This window comes from Brassica oleracea, chromosome C8 (assembly GCF_000695525.1).
Source record: "Brassica oleracea var. oleracea cultivar TO1000 chromosome C8, BOL, whole genome shotgun sequence".
Classification (NCBI taxonomy): domain Eukaryota; kingdom Viridiplantae; phylum Streptophyta; class Magnoliopsida; order Brassicales; family Brassicaceae; genus Brassica; species Brassica oleracea.
In genome coordinates, this window is record NC_027755.1 from 38919608 (window position 1) to 38934049 (window position 14442).

At 35.8% G+C, this 14442-nt stretch overlaps 2 protein-coding genes, 1 long non-coding RNA gene and 1 pseudogene across 3 annotated transcripts in view; 2 read left to right on the forward strand and 2 right to left on the reverse strand.

The window, feature by feature from the left end:
- Positions 1 to 1937: 1937 nt before the first annotated feature.
- LOC106309455 lies at positions 1938 to 3170 on the reverse strand. The gene is made up of 2 exons (XR_001263580.1): positions 2859 to 3170; positions 1938 to 2809 (listed from the first exon to the last, which is right to left on the reverse strand). It is a non-coding gene; the product is annotated as an uncharacterized LOC106309455 (long non-coding RNA).
- Positions 3171 to 3683: 513 nt separating this feature from the next.
- LOC106309450 (MLO-like protein 2) lies at positions 3684 to 7289 on the forward strand. The gene is made up of 14 exons (XM_013746473.1): positions 3684 to 4090; positions 4364 to 4421; positions 4539 to 4804; positions 4885 to 5001; positions 5098 to 5158; positions 5242 to 5405; positions 5634 to 5728; positions 5808 to 5857; positions 5943 to 5983; positions 6067 to 6240; positions 6317 to 6352; positions 6444 to 6511; positions 6601 to 6661; positions 6748 to 7289. Exons 1-14 carry the CDS (start codon positions 3968 to 3970, stop codon positions 7156 to 7158), a joined length of 1725 nt encoding a protein of 574 aa, XP_013601927.1. The 5' UTR covers positions 3684 to 3967; the 3' UTR covers positions 7159 to 7289.
- Positions 7290 to 9001: 1712 nt separating this feature from the next.
- Positions 9002 to 10538, reverse strand: LOC106309454 (annotated as a pseudogene).
- Positions 10539 to 12492: 1954 nt separating this feature from the next.
- The window catches only part of LOC106309363, a 10965-nt gene continuing 9015 nt past the window's right edge, over positions 12493 to 14442 (forward strand). Inside the window, exons 1-3 of the mRNA XM_013746394.1 lie at positions 12493 to 12633; positions 12768 to 12850; positions 12941 to 13033. Of these exons, the coding sequence (XP_013601848.1) occupies positions 12493 to 12633; positions 12768 to 12850; positions 12941 to 13033 (317 nt within the window). The remainder of the gene's footprint in view (positions 12634 to 12767; positions 12851 to 12940; positions 13034 to 14442) is intronic.

The window sequence follows — 14442 nt, forward strand, 5'->3', positions numbered from 1 at the left end:
ATGTTATATTTTGAATTTTTTAAAACGACTTTAAATTACAAAAATGTAAGTTTTCCTTAAGTATACGACTAAAAACATTAAAATGACATGCATCAATTCAATGATTGATTTGAAAGCTTTCAAAACCATATGGAAGATAAAAGTCAAAATAATTCAACTGTGAAAACAATACTGTTCACTTTTTTCAAGAATGTGTTCGATGGAAAAAATAAAGTTTTTATGTCATAATTTGTTTAATGTCCAATCCGATCAACCCATGATGTATTAATTATAGTTTTGTTCCATTATTTTTAATAAAAATTGATCCGATCCATCGGAAAGAAATTATATAATAACAACAAAAAATATTTTATATATATAAATAAAATGATCACATATATAAAAAAAACTATCGATAATATATACAAATAAATTCACTCTGCACAAGACGCAGGTCTTGAACAGGAAGAAGAACCTTTATGTTTTTTTTTTTGTAAATAACTCCAAATTAAAATGTATTTAAATGGAAATTGATAACAAAACATTATTTCATGTCCTCGATCAAGATAGACATTGACTCGTCTTGGTTTATATATAAATCATATTCAAATATGATTAACAGTTTAACACGTCTTAACATTTTCAGACGATCTTGTTGATCAAACATTACGCCTCAATGACCATTCAGTCTCACATTCAATAATGTGTTCTTTCTTCTTTAGTTTGATGTACAGTTAATTGTTTATCTTAAAAGTTAGTAAAACTTGTTGCATTCTCTATTATATACCTAACTGCCTATGACAAGTGACACAATTTTTTCCCTAAACTAGTAACACGTTTGCAATTTGATTTCAAATGTAGTTAACTAATTCTATACTCTTTGTTTATCTTCTAACAAATTAATTATTATTATTTTGCCTAAATGGCTAAATCTAACAAATTAAATGTTTACGCATATATGTTTTTTGCCGACAAGTGGTTGATATATTTTTCTGTGTCAGTACACATATGCAAATTGTTATTTGCTAATTCTATAAGTTGCACTTGTGACAGTCATAAACATGAAATACGGTTTATAATATATACTTACCAAATCATTTTGATAATCAGTTATGTCATCAACGTAGCGAGATTCCGTATGGTTTAAACTCTAAACATACATCGAGTCATCGACGAAGAAGAAGAAAAAAAGTATATGTGTGTATCATTCATTGATTCCTCAATATTTTTCTGTCAGCTTGATCTGATATTACATTTAAATATATGCATACATGGTATGTGTCCACTTGCAGTCGATATTAGACGTTTAACCTTTCTTTTTCCGGTCAGTCTCGTTGTTTAATCACATGTTACGTAAGGACCACTCTGATCCTTATAAAGATATTAATGGAGATCTGAAAAGAACATTATTATATAAATCTTTTGTTACTTTGTATCAATTCAAGCGGATTCTTATCATGTGCGTTATTGTAGAATTTAGACCAAACAAAAAAGTTTTATTTTCTGTTGTGGACAAGTGCGGTATTTTACAAGAATACGCACCGCGAGTTAGTTATCATGTGAATGGTGACGAAATGCGTTTTTCTAAGAGCGTAATTGAATTCCGCATTTTCAACTGTCGCCATTCGCCATTCGTTACCTTTTGAGGGGGCAGATAAAGAATATTGCGATGGCTAATGGCTAACGGAAAGTCTGCGAAATTCACAACATTTTCCACTTAACAAGAACAATTATATAACTATTATTTAATCATTGTCGCATGCGGCATCGGTTCATCAGTACATGTATTATCTCCCGAATATTTTGTTGGTGCGACAAAAATAATAGTTTTAATACAAATTCGTCAAAATTAGTTTCATTGGATCAAACGAAGCAGTCGCAAGTTAAATTACGCAACAGTCCGTTTACTCCCTCCTTACAGTCTTTCTCTTTTGATATTTTCATAGGGAAAGTATCTCTTTTTTTTTGTCATCTGTAGATTATATTAAACACATAAACAACAGTTCTTACAAACCAGAACCGGCAAGGAATACATTCCTTCCAGAGCCATAAGCCGGCGGGACTAAACAAAGCCCCCCAAAACCAACAAAGAAGCTGAAATCGATTACATAAACTTAAAAAAAAAAATGAGAAAGAGTCTTTAAAACTTCTAGTGTTCACACATAATCGTCAAGAAGGGAAGCTAGCTGGAGCCGGATGCTAGAATAAATGAAAAAGCGTTGGATGTCAAATTTATTTGGGATGAGAGCAAGGCTTGAGGACCAACACCTGAGGACCCGCCAGCAACCGTCACTTAAGAGCAAGCTTCATCCTAAAGAAGCCACAAGAAAACGGATCTCCACCCGAGCAGTCAATGAAGAAACTAGGTTGACAATCGTCAGCTCAATGACCCCACGCGAAAGAGTATAAGCTCCAAAGTCCCTTGCCATAAAATCCGGATAAACCCGTCGGTTAAATATCAAAGAACATCACATCCACACAGCACCGAAGCTTCGCAATGACCACACTAAACAATCAAACTCAAGGGTCAAAAGAGGCCACCGTATCGAGGACAAGCCCCAATATGAACACACTCCATAGCTAAAAGCCCTCATCAAGGACTCTTCAAACACAGCCACAGACCACTCTTTCACCAGAAATTCAAAGAACTCTGAACTCAATTCAAGACCAGACCACCATTGACCTGCCTAAGACACGTCTCTCCAAATCCGATGGAAGAAGTAACAACCCACATCAGAGCCGGCTTAGTCCTGCACCGCGCACCAGAAAACAGATTCGGAGCTAGAGAGACAACCCAAACAAGTCGATACAATGATGAACAGAACCAAACCTATACTTCATAAACCCAAGCAGACTCATATTGGGATCCGAAAAAAAACACCACAAACCGCATCTGTCGTTCCACTGTCTCGCCGTTCCTCCAACACCACCATATGAAGCCACCTTCAACCTCTACAGTTTCCGGTGAGACTCAGCCAGGCTCAGAGTCACGAGCATCTCGACAGGGTTAAAACCGATGGGGAGAAAGGCAAAAGGAAAAGGAGAGGAAGGGTTAAAGGATTAAACCTCCGGCACCGGCGGGTGCCGGACCGGAGAAGGCGGATCTTCTTGATCGGGAGAAAGCTAAGAGAGGAGCAGCAGAGGAATCGGAACGAAGGGTATCAGTGTTTTTGATAGGGAAAGTATCTCATTCTTTGAAATATTTTATTACTTTAGATAATATATTAAGACAACATGGTCAAAAAATAAAAATAAAGTAAAAAGCATACAGGTTTCCAGCGAGATCCCATTATGGTAATTATGGTATTGTCATCCTTAATTAATTTATGTCAAGTGCCATTTGAGATAATTAACTATAGTATATTTTTGGTCAAATGGATAACTATAGTATTATACAACTAACAATAATTTAATTTGAAATTTTAAAACCAAACCAAGCTGAAACACGAGTATGATTGATCTAGTTGCCAAACAAGACTAGAAAAGATCTGAAGTGAAATGAAAACAAAAAAAAAAAAACATGATTGAATGACACACCCACAAGGCTACAACAAGGCCAAAGGAATCATAATGAAAAAGGCACAAAAGAACACGGTAATAATAATAATTGAGAAGTCCTCACGTTACGACATGAGCGAACAATTTAGAAAGTCAACGTTGAAGGCTTCTAAAAAAGACGTCAGACTCATTCAGCCTTTAGTTTACAGTTTCTCATTGCGGGAAGTCTTATTCTTATCTTCATTCTCCTCTCTTCCTTCCTCTCTCTTTCTTTCGCCTTCTCATAGCTCCCCTCTATATATTATGACCAGACAACTGTGCTGTTCATAATTGCTTAGTCGTATTGATTTAAAACTGTTAACAAAAGAAGAACACGAAACTCTCTCTCTGTGTCTTGTCTCTCTCTCTCTCTCTGTTTCTATTACATTAAAAAAAGACCAGATTTTTGGGAAGGAAAGAGTCATTTGGGCTTTCTCCTTTTTAAATTCTAATGGCGGATCAAGTAAAGGAGAGGACTTTAGAGGAGACCTCTACGTGGGCAGTCGCTGTGGTTTGCTTCGTCTTGCTGTTCATTTCCATTGTCCTTGAACACTCCATTCACAAAATTGGAAGTGTAAGTCAACCATAGGTTTCTCAAGATTCCTCTGTTTTAGTGCTCTTTCTCTGTTTCTTCTGTTCTTTAGATCTCTTTTTCTTTTCTTTTTTTTTTCAAAATTTTAACTTTTCTTGTTTAGATCTTCTTTCTTTGCTCATCTTATGCTGTGTGTATCTCCTTATACTCTGTTTCGTGATCTTGCTCTGCTTCCTACTCTGTTTTTCTTACTTACTCTGTTTCATTCCTCTTCTCTCATGACTAAATCTGCTCTTTGTTTTTTTTTAATGGCAGTGGTTCAAACAGAAGCACAAGAAGGCTCTTTATGAAGCTCTTGAAAAGGTCAAAGCAGGTAAAATAAATAAATTTGACAGCAGTAAACCCAAAAAAACAAAACATCTTTTGCTACCTAACTTCATCCACTAACAAGCTTCTTATTTTTAACACTATATTTTTTTTGGTTATTCAGAGCTTATGCTGTTGGGATTCATATCACTACTCCTAACAATTGGACAAACACCAATCTCAAACATCTGCATCTCCCAAAGCGTTGCATCATCAATGCACCCTTGCAGCGCCGCACAAGAAGCTGAAAAATACGGCAAGAAAGACTCCGGCAAAAAAGGAGGAGACGACGATGAAAAACCCAGTCACAGACTTCTCCTTGAGTTAGCTGAGTCTTTTATCCCTAGACGAAGTTTAGCCACCAAAGGTTATGACAAATGCGCTGAGAAGGTAACTAAAAAAGAATCTTCCATTCTCCTCTTGTTGTTCATCCTCTCTAGTATATGATTGTGATTGATGGATTGTCTCAGGGGAAAGTGGCTTTTGTATCTGCCTATGGAATCCACCAGCTGCATATATTCATCTTCGTGCTCGCCGTGGTTCATGTTATCTACTGCATTGTTACTTATGCTCTTGGAAAGACCAAGGTAACTACTTTTCTTGTGCATGCTTGCAGTGACTAGAGAATCAAAAAGTAGTGTATGCAAAAAGATTTTGATTTATTGTTCTCTTGAGTATTGCAGATGAGGAGGTGGAAGCAGTGGGAGAATGAGACCAAGACTATAGAGTATCAGTACGCCAACGGTATGCCTTATGCGTTTATTAAATCAGATTTAAAGTCCGAAAATAGTATGAAAACTTATGGTGAATGCATTCATGTTATGTAGATCCTGAGAGGTTCAGGTTTGCGAGGGACACATCTTTTGGAAGAAGACATCTCAATTTCTGGAGCAAGACTAGCATTACGCTATGGACAGTGTGTTTTTTCAGACAGTTCCTTGGATCTGTCACCAAAGTTGACTACTTAGCTTTGAGGCATGGTTTCATCACGGTAGGAAACTGTGATCTTTTTATTTTATTTTAACTACTGTTTAGTATAACAGTTAATAAAGATTAAGAGAAAAAGCACGAAAGACAGAGAGAGCTCAAAGAATGTTTTATACATATTGATTTAATGCGCAACACTGTTTATAATACAACCTTCAATAACCAATCCTCTAACCACCATTACAAACTCATTTATAAGAAAATGATCTAACTTAATTCTTTTTTTTTTCAGGCGCATTTTGCTCCAGGGAGTGAAAGAAGTTTTGATTTCCGCAAGTATATTCAGAGATCATTAGAAGAAGACTTCAAAACTGTTGTTGAAATCAGGTTTGGATCTACTTCATTACTTTTTGATTATCTTAGAAAAATCCAAATTTGTCTAAATCTCTGGTAACTTATTTTGCAGTCCAGTTATCTGGTTTGTAGCCGTGCTATTCCTCTTGACCAACACAAATGGTAACACTCATTGCTTACCGCGAAAAAACCAATATCTATGCATCAATATTGGCACAAAACTGACTATGGCTTTCTTTTGAAACAGGACTACGTTCTTACCTCTGGCTACCATTCATTCCACTAGTTGTAAGTACCACAAACCATTGAACCAATAAACATTTCTTCAGCTATGTCCTTTTTTTGTTTAACAGAATGAATGTAATGTGCAGGTGATTCTAATAGTTGGAACAAAGCTTCAAGTCATTATAACCAAATTGGGTCTAAGAATCCAAGAGAAAGGTGATGTGGTGAGAGGCGCCCCAGTGGTTCAGCCTGGTGATGATCTCTTCTGGTTTGGCCGTCCTCGGTTCATCCTTTTCCTAATCCATTTGGTTCTCTTCACGGTATGGTTCAATATCCTTAACCACGCGGTTTATCCTAACAGTATGATAATAAACTCATGAGCCCTTCACTTTGCAGAACGCATTTCAACTTGCCTTCTTTGCCTGGAGTACGGTAAGTGTTCCATTTCACATTTTCTTCACACAAACATTGATATTATGGAGCCATACTAATTGTTATGTAATGAACTTTTTGGTATATGCAGTATGAGTTCAATCTCAAGAACTGTTTCCATGAAAGCAATGCAGATGTGGTCATTAGAATTGTTGTTGGGTAAGCTAACCATTAACTTGACTGTTTGATTCTTAGAAAATGCGGGAAAATAATAAGTCCTTTAACTGACATAGTTACAATCTTTGCAGAGTTGTTGTACAGATACTTTGCAGCTATGTGACTCTTCCACTCTATGCCCTTGTCACTCAGGTACTTGACACAACAAAAGTTTCAGTTTGGATATGATCTTAGTTTTAATTTATTTCTGACATTGTGTTTTGATGAAATGTTTGTAGATGGGTACTAAGATGAAGCCAACGGTATTCAACGAAAGAGTAGCCACAGCGTTAAAGAAGTGGCATCACACAGCAAAGAAGCAGACAAAACATGGAAGACACTCTGAGTCAACCACACCTTACTCTAGCCGTCCAACCACACCAACTCATGGCTCATCTCCAATCCATCTCCTTCACAACTTCAACCACCGAAGCGTTGAAAGTTTCCCGAACTCTCCTTCTCCTAGATACTCTAGTCATCATGACGACCACCAGTTTTGGGATCCTGAGTCTCAACGCCAAGAAGCTGGACCTTCCTCACATCATTCTCTTGCGCACGAAAGCTCGGAAAAGAAACCTGTTCTTGCGTCCGTGGAACTTCCTCCTATACGGACTAGCAAAAGCTTGAAAGATTTTTCCTTTAAGAGATAGATGAATCTTGATTACATGTTTTTGATTTTGTACTGTGACAATTTTTTATATTAAAAGAAGTGCTTGTACATTACTAAATGTATGTTACCTAAAACATCTATAAAGAAAAGATAGATGATATATTCTCTACAGCTTAAGAGTTTTTTTTTTTTCTTTTTTGAACTTCACCGCTTAGAGAGTTTCTCGAATGAAACACTCACATATATGATTCTGCAAGGTTCTAACGTTCTGTGAGTCTGTGACATTGGTGATAGTGACATTGTTGATAGAGGCTGAAGATAGGTAAGCATAGAAAGTCCCTTTGATTGGATAATATTTTATTCACCCAGAATTGAAAATCTTGTTCAGTCCTTTTAGTTACTCAAACATTTTTGTATTCATACGAATATATGGTTGATTGACATGTAGTTAACTGGTTACCGTCCTTTATCATTGAAATATATAAGTGATCAAACGATCATGACTGGGTCCGATTCCCTAGACTCAATGGCAAATTAAATATAAGAAAATGAAGTTCCGTAGCAGTCAAGTAACATACATCATTTTGGGGTTCTGTTTTTCTTTAAAATTGTGAATAACTGTTCCTTTGAGATTTTCAACAGTATTGGGATCTTTTTTTTTTGGTGATTGATGCATTCATGCACCAATTGACCAAGATGTGGTGAATGGCACAAGAGTTTTGACTTTTTGTGCATTAAGAATTTTTTGATGTGTCATACATATAGCAAACAATCAGATGGATCACTGGATATTCACCGTAGTGTAACTGTGGCACCACCGGGTGGATTTAAGCATTTTCAAGGTCCTCTAAGCTCATGTAATCTATACGGTCTTATGGATTGTGTATCAGGTCCCATCAGTATTTAGTACTCCAACCTGCAAATGCTTGGAAGGGTTTGTGCCAAAGTCAGATGATGAGTGGAAGTGGAACCGGGAGCTACTAGACATGTTTTAGTTTACTAAAGAAGTACAGTTTCTCTTAATCCGTTCTTGCACGTTCTGAGTTAGGTCGGGCTTAGAACATCTCTAATGTATTGTTCCAAATTTTACTCCAAAATGGAGTTGAGTTTTACTCCAATGTATCACTCCATTTTTTATTCCAAAAAAATATATTCATTTTTTATTTAGTTAATAATTGTTAGTAGTATCTTCAACTTATAAAAATTTAACAATTAACCCAACTATTTTATGTTTACAAAATTTCCATAAAATATATTTTATTTAAATTAAATATTTATCATTAAAAATACAACTAGAGATTATCTTCCAATTTCAATCCGTGGAGTTTTTATCATATGCAATTTTTCTAATTCAAAATATTTATATGCATTAAAAGAACATAAAAAAAACAAAATTTTGTTTTGTAATTTAAATTATGTATTGGGTCCCATTGTTTGTGCATATATCAAGTTAAACAAGTACAAATGTTATCAATCAAAATTTTGACCCACAAGATTAAAAAAACTCATCTATTCAGTTTGAATAATATTTCACCGATTTTAGTAGTTTCGAAAATAATTTACCGAATTAATTATTAAATTACTTATTTATATTATATTGTATTTATTTTATATTATTTATTCTTAGTTTTGACTTTTATGAGTTTGTGCATATTTTATGTAAACTATTAAATAATCTTTTGCGGAGTATTATATTATTTTAAGTATGAAATAAAAACATTAAAGATTAAAAGGATCATTTTATAAATAGAAAAAGTTCAACTCCAAAATGGAGTAATGAGTAAGATTATTCCATAAATAGAGTAATCCTGACCATTACTCTATTTTGGAGTTGAATATGAAGTGGGGCCGAAGAAGATTTTGCTCCGAAATTGAGTTTGGAGTCAAAAATTGAGTAGGATTAGAGATACCCTTAAAGACATCCTGTATTACATTTTTGTTTTCGTTTTATACTACTTTTAGCTTTCTGAGGGCTTAAAGACATCATGTATTACAAAAGGTTCACTAACAAACCAAATTTAGTCTGATAAAACAGAAAACAAACTTTCGAAATAATAAACAGAACCTACGGGGCTGGTAGAAGGTTTGAAGAGAAAATCATAAGATTTGGTATCTAGATCATGTATCACCAATGCGTCAAAGTAGTCACGACCCTGAAGCAACAATTTGTTCTTGTTGAGAATTGCTACTGGTGAGAGCGCAAACTTGGGTTCCCCAAACCAAGAAAAAGTTTTGGTGAGATCTATCGAACACATTATCGTCCATGCACCTGAAGAAGAATCGAACGACCATATCTCTTGGGTGGGCCAGTTTTTCTTGGATACGCACAAGCGATTATCGAGTATACAAATGGTGACGCTGTAGAGGTCGTCAGGTACATGGGCAAAGGGAGCTGTACAGATGACTTGGAAAGATTCGGTGTGAAGATCAAAAGATAAAACCTTGGTATCTTCTTCACACTCGGTGAGCCAATAAAGTGAACCATCTAAGTAGACGGGATGAGGGTGAGGATTTATCCGATAAGGAGAAGCAGGGTGAACTTGCCTCCAAGCTTTAGCGCTAAAATCGAAAACTTCACAAGTGGTGACGTCGTCTAGGCCATACAAGGATGAGTTTTGTCTTTACCGAATCCAAGCTTAGGAGGTGTGAAAAACACGTGGTTTTCAGACATGTCGTTTATGAAGCGTTGAATGGTGGAAAGAGGAAAAGTTTGATCCCATCTAGTGGCGGGATTGACCACGACGTTGACCCTCGGGTCGAAAACAGAGTAGAGGCACACCAAACACAAACCTTCGAGCATATGTGTCCAGACCATCATCAGCAAAGTAATAAGTGGTGACGAAAAGGGCATCTGGACCTCGTGATTGCCTGCGACGGATCAACTGTCTTTCCTGGAAACTTGGGGAATCGATTTCCGATTTCCACTTCTTGGACACAGACCTGAATCTCAGCAGAGATTTCACCGGAAGTCTCTCCAGTATCAGCTCTACAACATCGTCTGGAAGCAATTCCACACTCGAGCCATGTCTTTTGAACATTGTACCTCCTCGTATCTAATTTATCATTATTATTATTATTATTATTATTATTATTATATACACACGATCACACAAGAATCTGGAAATTTCGATTCAGATTCTTTCCATTAAGGAAAAGGAAGTTCCAACGATTTCCTTTCTTCATCCAAAATTTTATCGTATTTTATGAATCACAAAAAATGGATATCATCAAATTAAAACTACGATAATAATAATAATAATAATAAATTTTACCTCCGAGGAAATCTCTCCTTGGAATAATATTTACTCTTTCAGTCTCTTTGTGAGTGTCGATGTCTATGCGGCGCTTACAGGCGGAGGAGTAGAGATGCCGAGATCTCATCAGACACAACTCAGACAGTTACACCCTCTTTGGTCTTTTTTCTTCATTTTTTCTTTTCTTCTTTTTTTTCTCTTGTGGGCTTTTAACTGTTTGTTGGGCTTTTAACCCATAACCTTGTCTCCCTTTGTCGTATTAAAAAACTAAAGTAAAAGAGTGATTACATTTTAGTGCCATTTTCGTTTAAGATATCTTCAATTTAACTCATTTACTTGCATCGGTTTATGTCAAGATAGTTCTAATTTTGCATTACTTTGGTGGGAATGTGAAACAATTTCTTCTAAGCTCCACAACAGCCTCTTCAAAAGATTTTTCACCTCCTTTTGAGGTCTCGAAATCTTGGACCATGAACAATATCAAAATTAATGAAAACACTGAAACTAAAAATAAATTAAACTAAATTAACTATAAATTAACTTCAATCATGAAGATCTCAAACTTATTGAAGTGGTATTCTGTGACATATGTATGTAGACCATTGTAGATGACTTAAAAATATTTTTTGATACGTACCTTTACTTTTGAAATCGAAATAGCTGGTCTTAAAAGAGTTCAACATATATGTAATAAAACCTATTGGCGAATCTCCAACAAGCCAACAAGCAGATGTTAGAGATGTGGCTTGCTCTTGAAGTGACATCGATCAATAAATGAAAAGTTGACATGCCGCTTCCAATGTGAAACAATTTTCCTCTATAAAAACCTGCAAAACAGAAAAAAATATTTTTTTAGTGATAATATCAATGTTTTATAATATAATAAAAAAAGTAGTCAGTGAGTTTACCTCGAATCTAGAATCGAAACGATCAGGTAGTCATAATCATGTTTAAAATGGTGATGGTTCACCTCTCATCCTCTTGAAACGACACAACAATTTTAGTGTCACAAAATTAAACTCGCTAAAAGCTAACCTCAATTGTGAAGCTCTCAAACTTATTATAGTGATCTTCTGTGACATATGTTTGTAGACTTTGATCATAGATGCATGTGAAGATTTTCTAATATGTACCTTCACTTTCCAAAAATATTATTTCCAACTGATTAGCATGTCCAAAAATGGACATAAAAACTATATCAAAATTAATCAATGTAACAAATAAACTAATTAAACTAACCTCAATTAGGAACCTCCAAAATGTACTTATGATGTCATTCATGACCATTTGTACATAAACTTATATCTTGGATGAGAAGACATTTTTTTGATAATTTCTCTTACTTTCCAAGAAAGTTATGTAGCTAGTATCAAATTATCTCAAAGTATCACAATAAACGATTGTAATAGGTTTTAAGATTAAAAAAAAACAAAGTAGAATTCATTTGGATGCAACATCATGCATAGTTGACCAAATTATGTACTAGCATCGCTTGTAAGAAGTTTGGGAAAGAGACCAAATAGAAATTTGTGAGCTAATTAGTTGAAATCTGATATAATCGATAAATGAATCTAGCTTCTCAAAACTTTAAAGTTGAAAATAATTGAACATCTATCATATACTAAAAGGGATATATGAGGAGTAGGGAAGCTGTCCACGTCCTCAATTAAAATCAACCAATAGGGTGAGTTTATTTGTCCACGTCACACTCGGTTTGGGCTTTGGTTTTTTTTTATCCGTAATGTGAGGTATTTGCCCATAAGCCTGATCCAATAGAAGCCCTAAAATATGTGGGCTCCACGTTCTGTCCAGTTTATTTTGGTCGTAAAAGTTTTGTGTTTGATCTGATTTGGGTTTTCCACATTTGGTTCCATAATTAAGTCAAAATCTGCGTTTTATGCTTGAATGAATTAGGGCTTCATCATTATCTTTTTTCTTCCTCATTCAACCTCGCCGTCTACACTTATCTTAATCTGCAAACCTAATGATTGCAAACGTAAAGGTTGACATCACTGTCTCCGTACCCAACATCCATTCCTCTCTTTACCACCTCTTCTGGTTCCTGATGTCGTCCCTGAATCCACCGCTCTGTTTCGGCCGGCGAGACCACAAAACGATCCATGGAGGATTCGCCTGACATATCATGGGGCTGCAATATAGATTCAGTCGAAAACGCCACTTCTCTTCAGAGATGGCTAACCAATTCAGGCTTCCCGCCGAAGAAAATGGCTGTCGACTCTGTCGACATCAGAGAGAGGGAGGTGGGAGTCTCGGAATGAAATATCAACGAACAAACACTTGCTTAAGTTAAATTCAAAGGTATTAGAGCCAAACTCAACAGAATCGTTTTGAAACCCGTGTAGAAACTTCTTATTGTTATTGTTTTTTGTTACAGGAATGTGCTCAACTTACTTCTCAGTGCGCTCATCTACAAGTCCGAACGATGGCTCTTGCCAAGGAGCTGGCATCGCTTAAATTGTGAGATTACTTTTTGTTATTTGGTCTTTTGGCGTTCTCTAAAACTAAATTTTCAATCTTTCTGAGTCTATCTATTTTTTATTTATCCAGGGTTTCCGACATAAGCTTGGAGGAAGTTGATGTGCTGAAGCTTGCCTTTTTTGAGAATAACGCAAAAGACAAAAGATACAATAGACACACCAGGTTTGTTTCCTGTGATATTGTGGTTTCGGCCTATATTGGTTTGTGGTTTCGGCCTATATTGGTTTGTGGTTTCCTCAAGTCTCTGTTCTGTTCGTATGGTCTCAGCCCGTGCTTATTCAGGTTCTTTGGGAACTTGCGTTCGATTGTCGTCTGTGTGGAGCTGGTTTTTTGGTTCTGATAAGAACCACTTTCCCTCTTTTTAATTATTGTGCCTCAGTGTTGATTTCTTTCTTTTGGTGATTCAAAAGGTTGTCCGGTAGTGTGGAAAGGTTGTTTGTGTTTTTATGGTCTGTAATAATCGTACTTCAAATTACGTTAATGCAATTCAAAGATGAACAAAAAAAACAAAATAGACACACCTGCCAAGTCCTTGGTTACTCGAAACAGGTAGGCACATAGCTTATGTTTTGTTACAGCTTCCCTTCTCTCATTTTATCATGTAGGTATTATTGATGAGGTCCCCACGACTACTACTGTGACCAACCTCCTGATGTCTCGAGTTTTAACCCGATTATCTAACTGCAAGTGCACAGTAAAGTACGCAGTAGTAATGCGGGATCGAATCCACAGGGACCGATGATCACACGTAGAGTTGCAGACAAGTTAATAGCTACAGCGAATCAAAATATATTTTTGATGGTTTTTATTTAATTTTCTCTAGTGTCACAAAGCATAAACAAGCATGTAAAAAGATGATTTAAACGATTTGAAAACTATTTTAAAACAAACGTTGGGCATTGGGAATTCTCAGGGATTTCTTTTTAATCAAGATACAATTAATGGAAGACACAGGGATATATTAAGAACCGTCTAGAACTCAAACACGATATTAGAATTAACCTACTTCCGTAGCGCTAATTCTCTATGTTATAGAAATCTCCACACTAACTTCCGCTGAGTTTCAATTTCTAAACAAGCATTAAGAACAGGTTCAATATGTTCACAAAGCGCAATAACATCAACTTCCGAGGGTTAAGGACACTTTGCTCATCTAAAGTATTTTCGGAAGTTCAAACAATCACTTTCGGTGCATCAAACAATCTAATATCATGAACTAAGTGATCAATTCAGTTCAAGCAGTAAGAAATCCATTAGATGAAGAACCAAAACGTAATCCCTTAGTCTACACACGTTTTATGAATCAAAACATCAAGAAATCCCCTATGAGAACCCCTAAACCCAACTAGATGACTACTCACACATAACTAAGCAAGAACAAAACGATTTTGATGAAGAAAACATGATAAGATTGTATTAAAACAGAGTAAAGGTTCAGAAGATCTTCTCCAAATGGTTTTGAGATGAACTCCTTTACAAATCTTCACAAATCACACAAAACAAGTTACAAAACTCTCAAATCTCTCTCAAGAACTTGTAAATCTCCTTCTTGGTCGCCCCTGGTCTTTTCT

Coding starts and splice junctions, on each gene's coding strand:
- LOC106309450 (XM_013746473.1), top strand. CDS start 3,968: ATGGCGGATCAAGTAAAGGAGAGGACTTTAGAGGAGACCTCTACGTGG. Junction 5,406..5,633: donor TGAGGCATGGTTTCATCACG/GTAGGAAACTGT, acceptor TTTTTTTTTCAG/GCGCATTTTGCTCCAGGGAG. Junction 6,241..6,316: donor TCCATTTGGTTCTCTTCACG/GTATGGTTCAAT, acceptor TTCACTTTGCAG/AACGCATTTCAACTTGCCTT.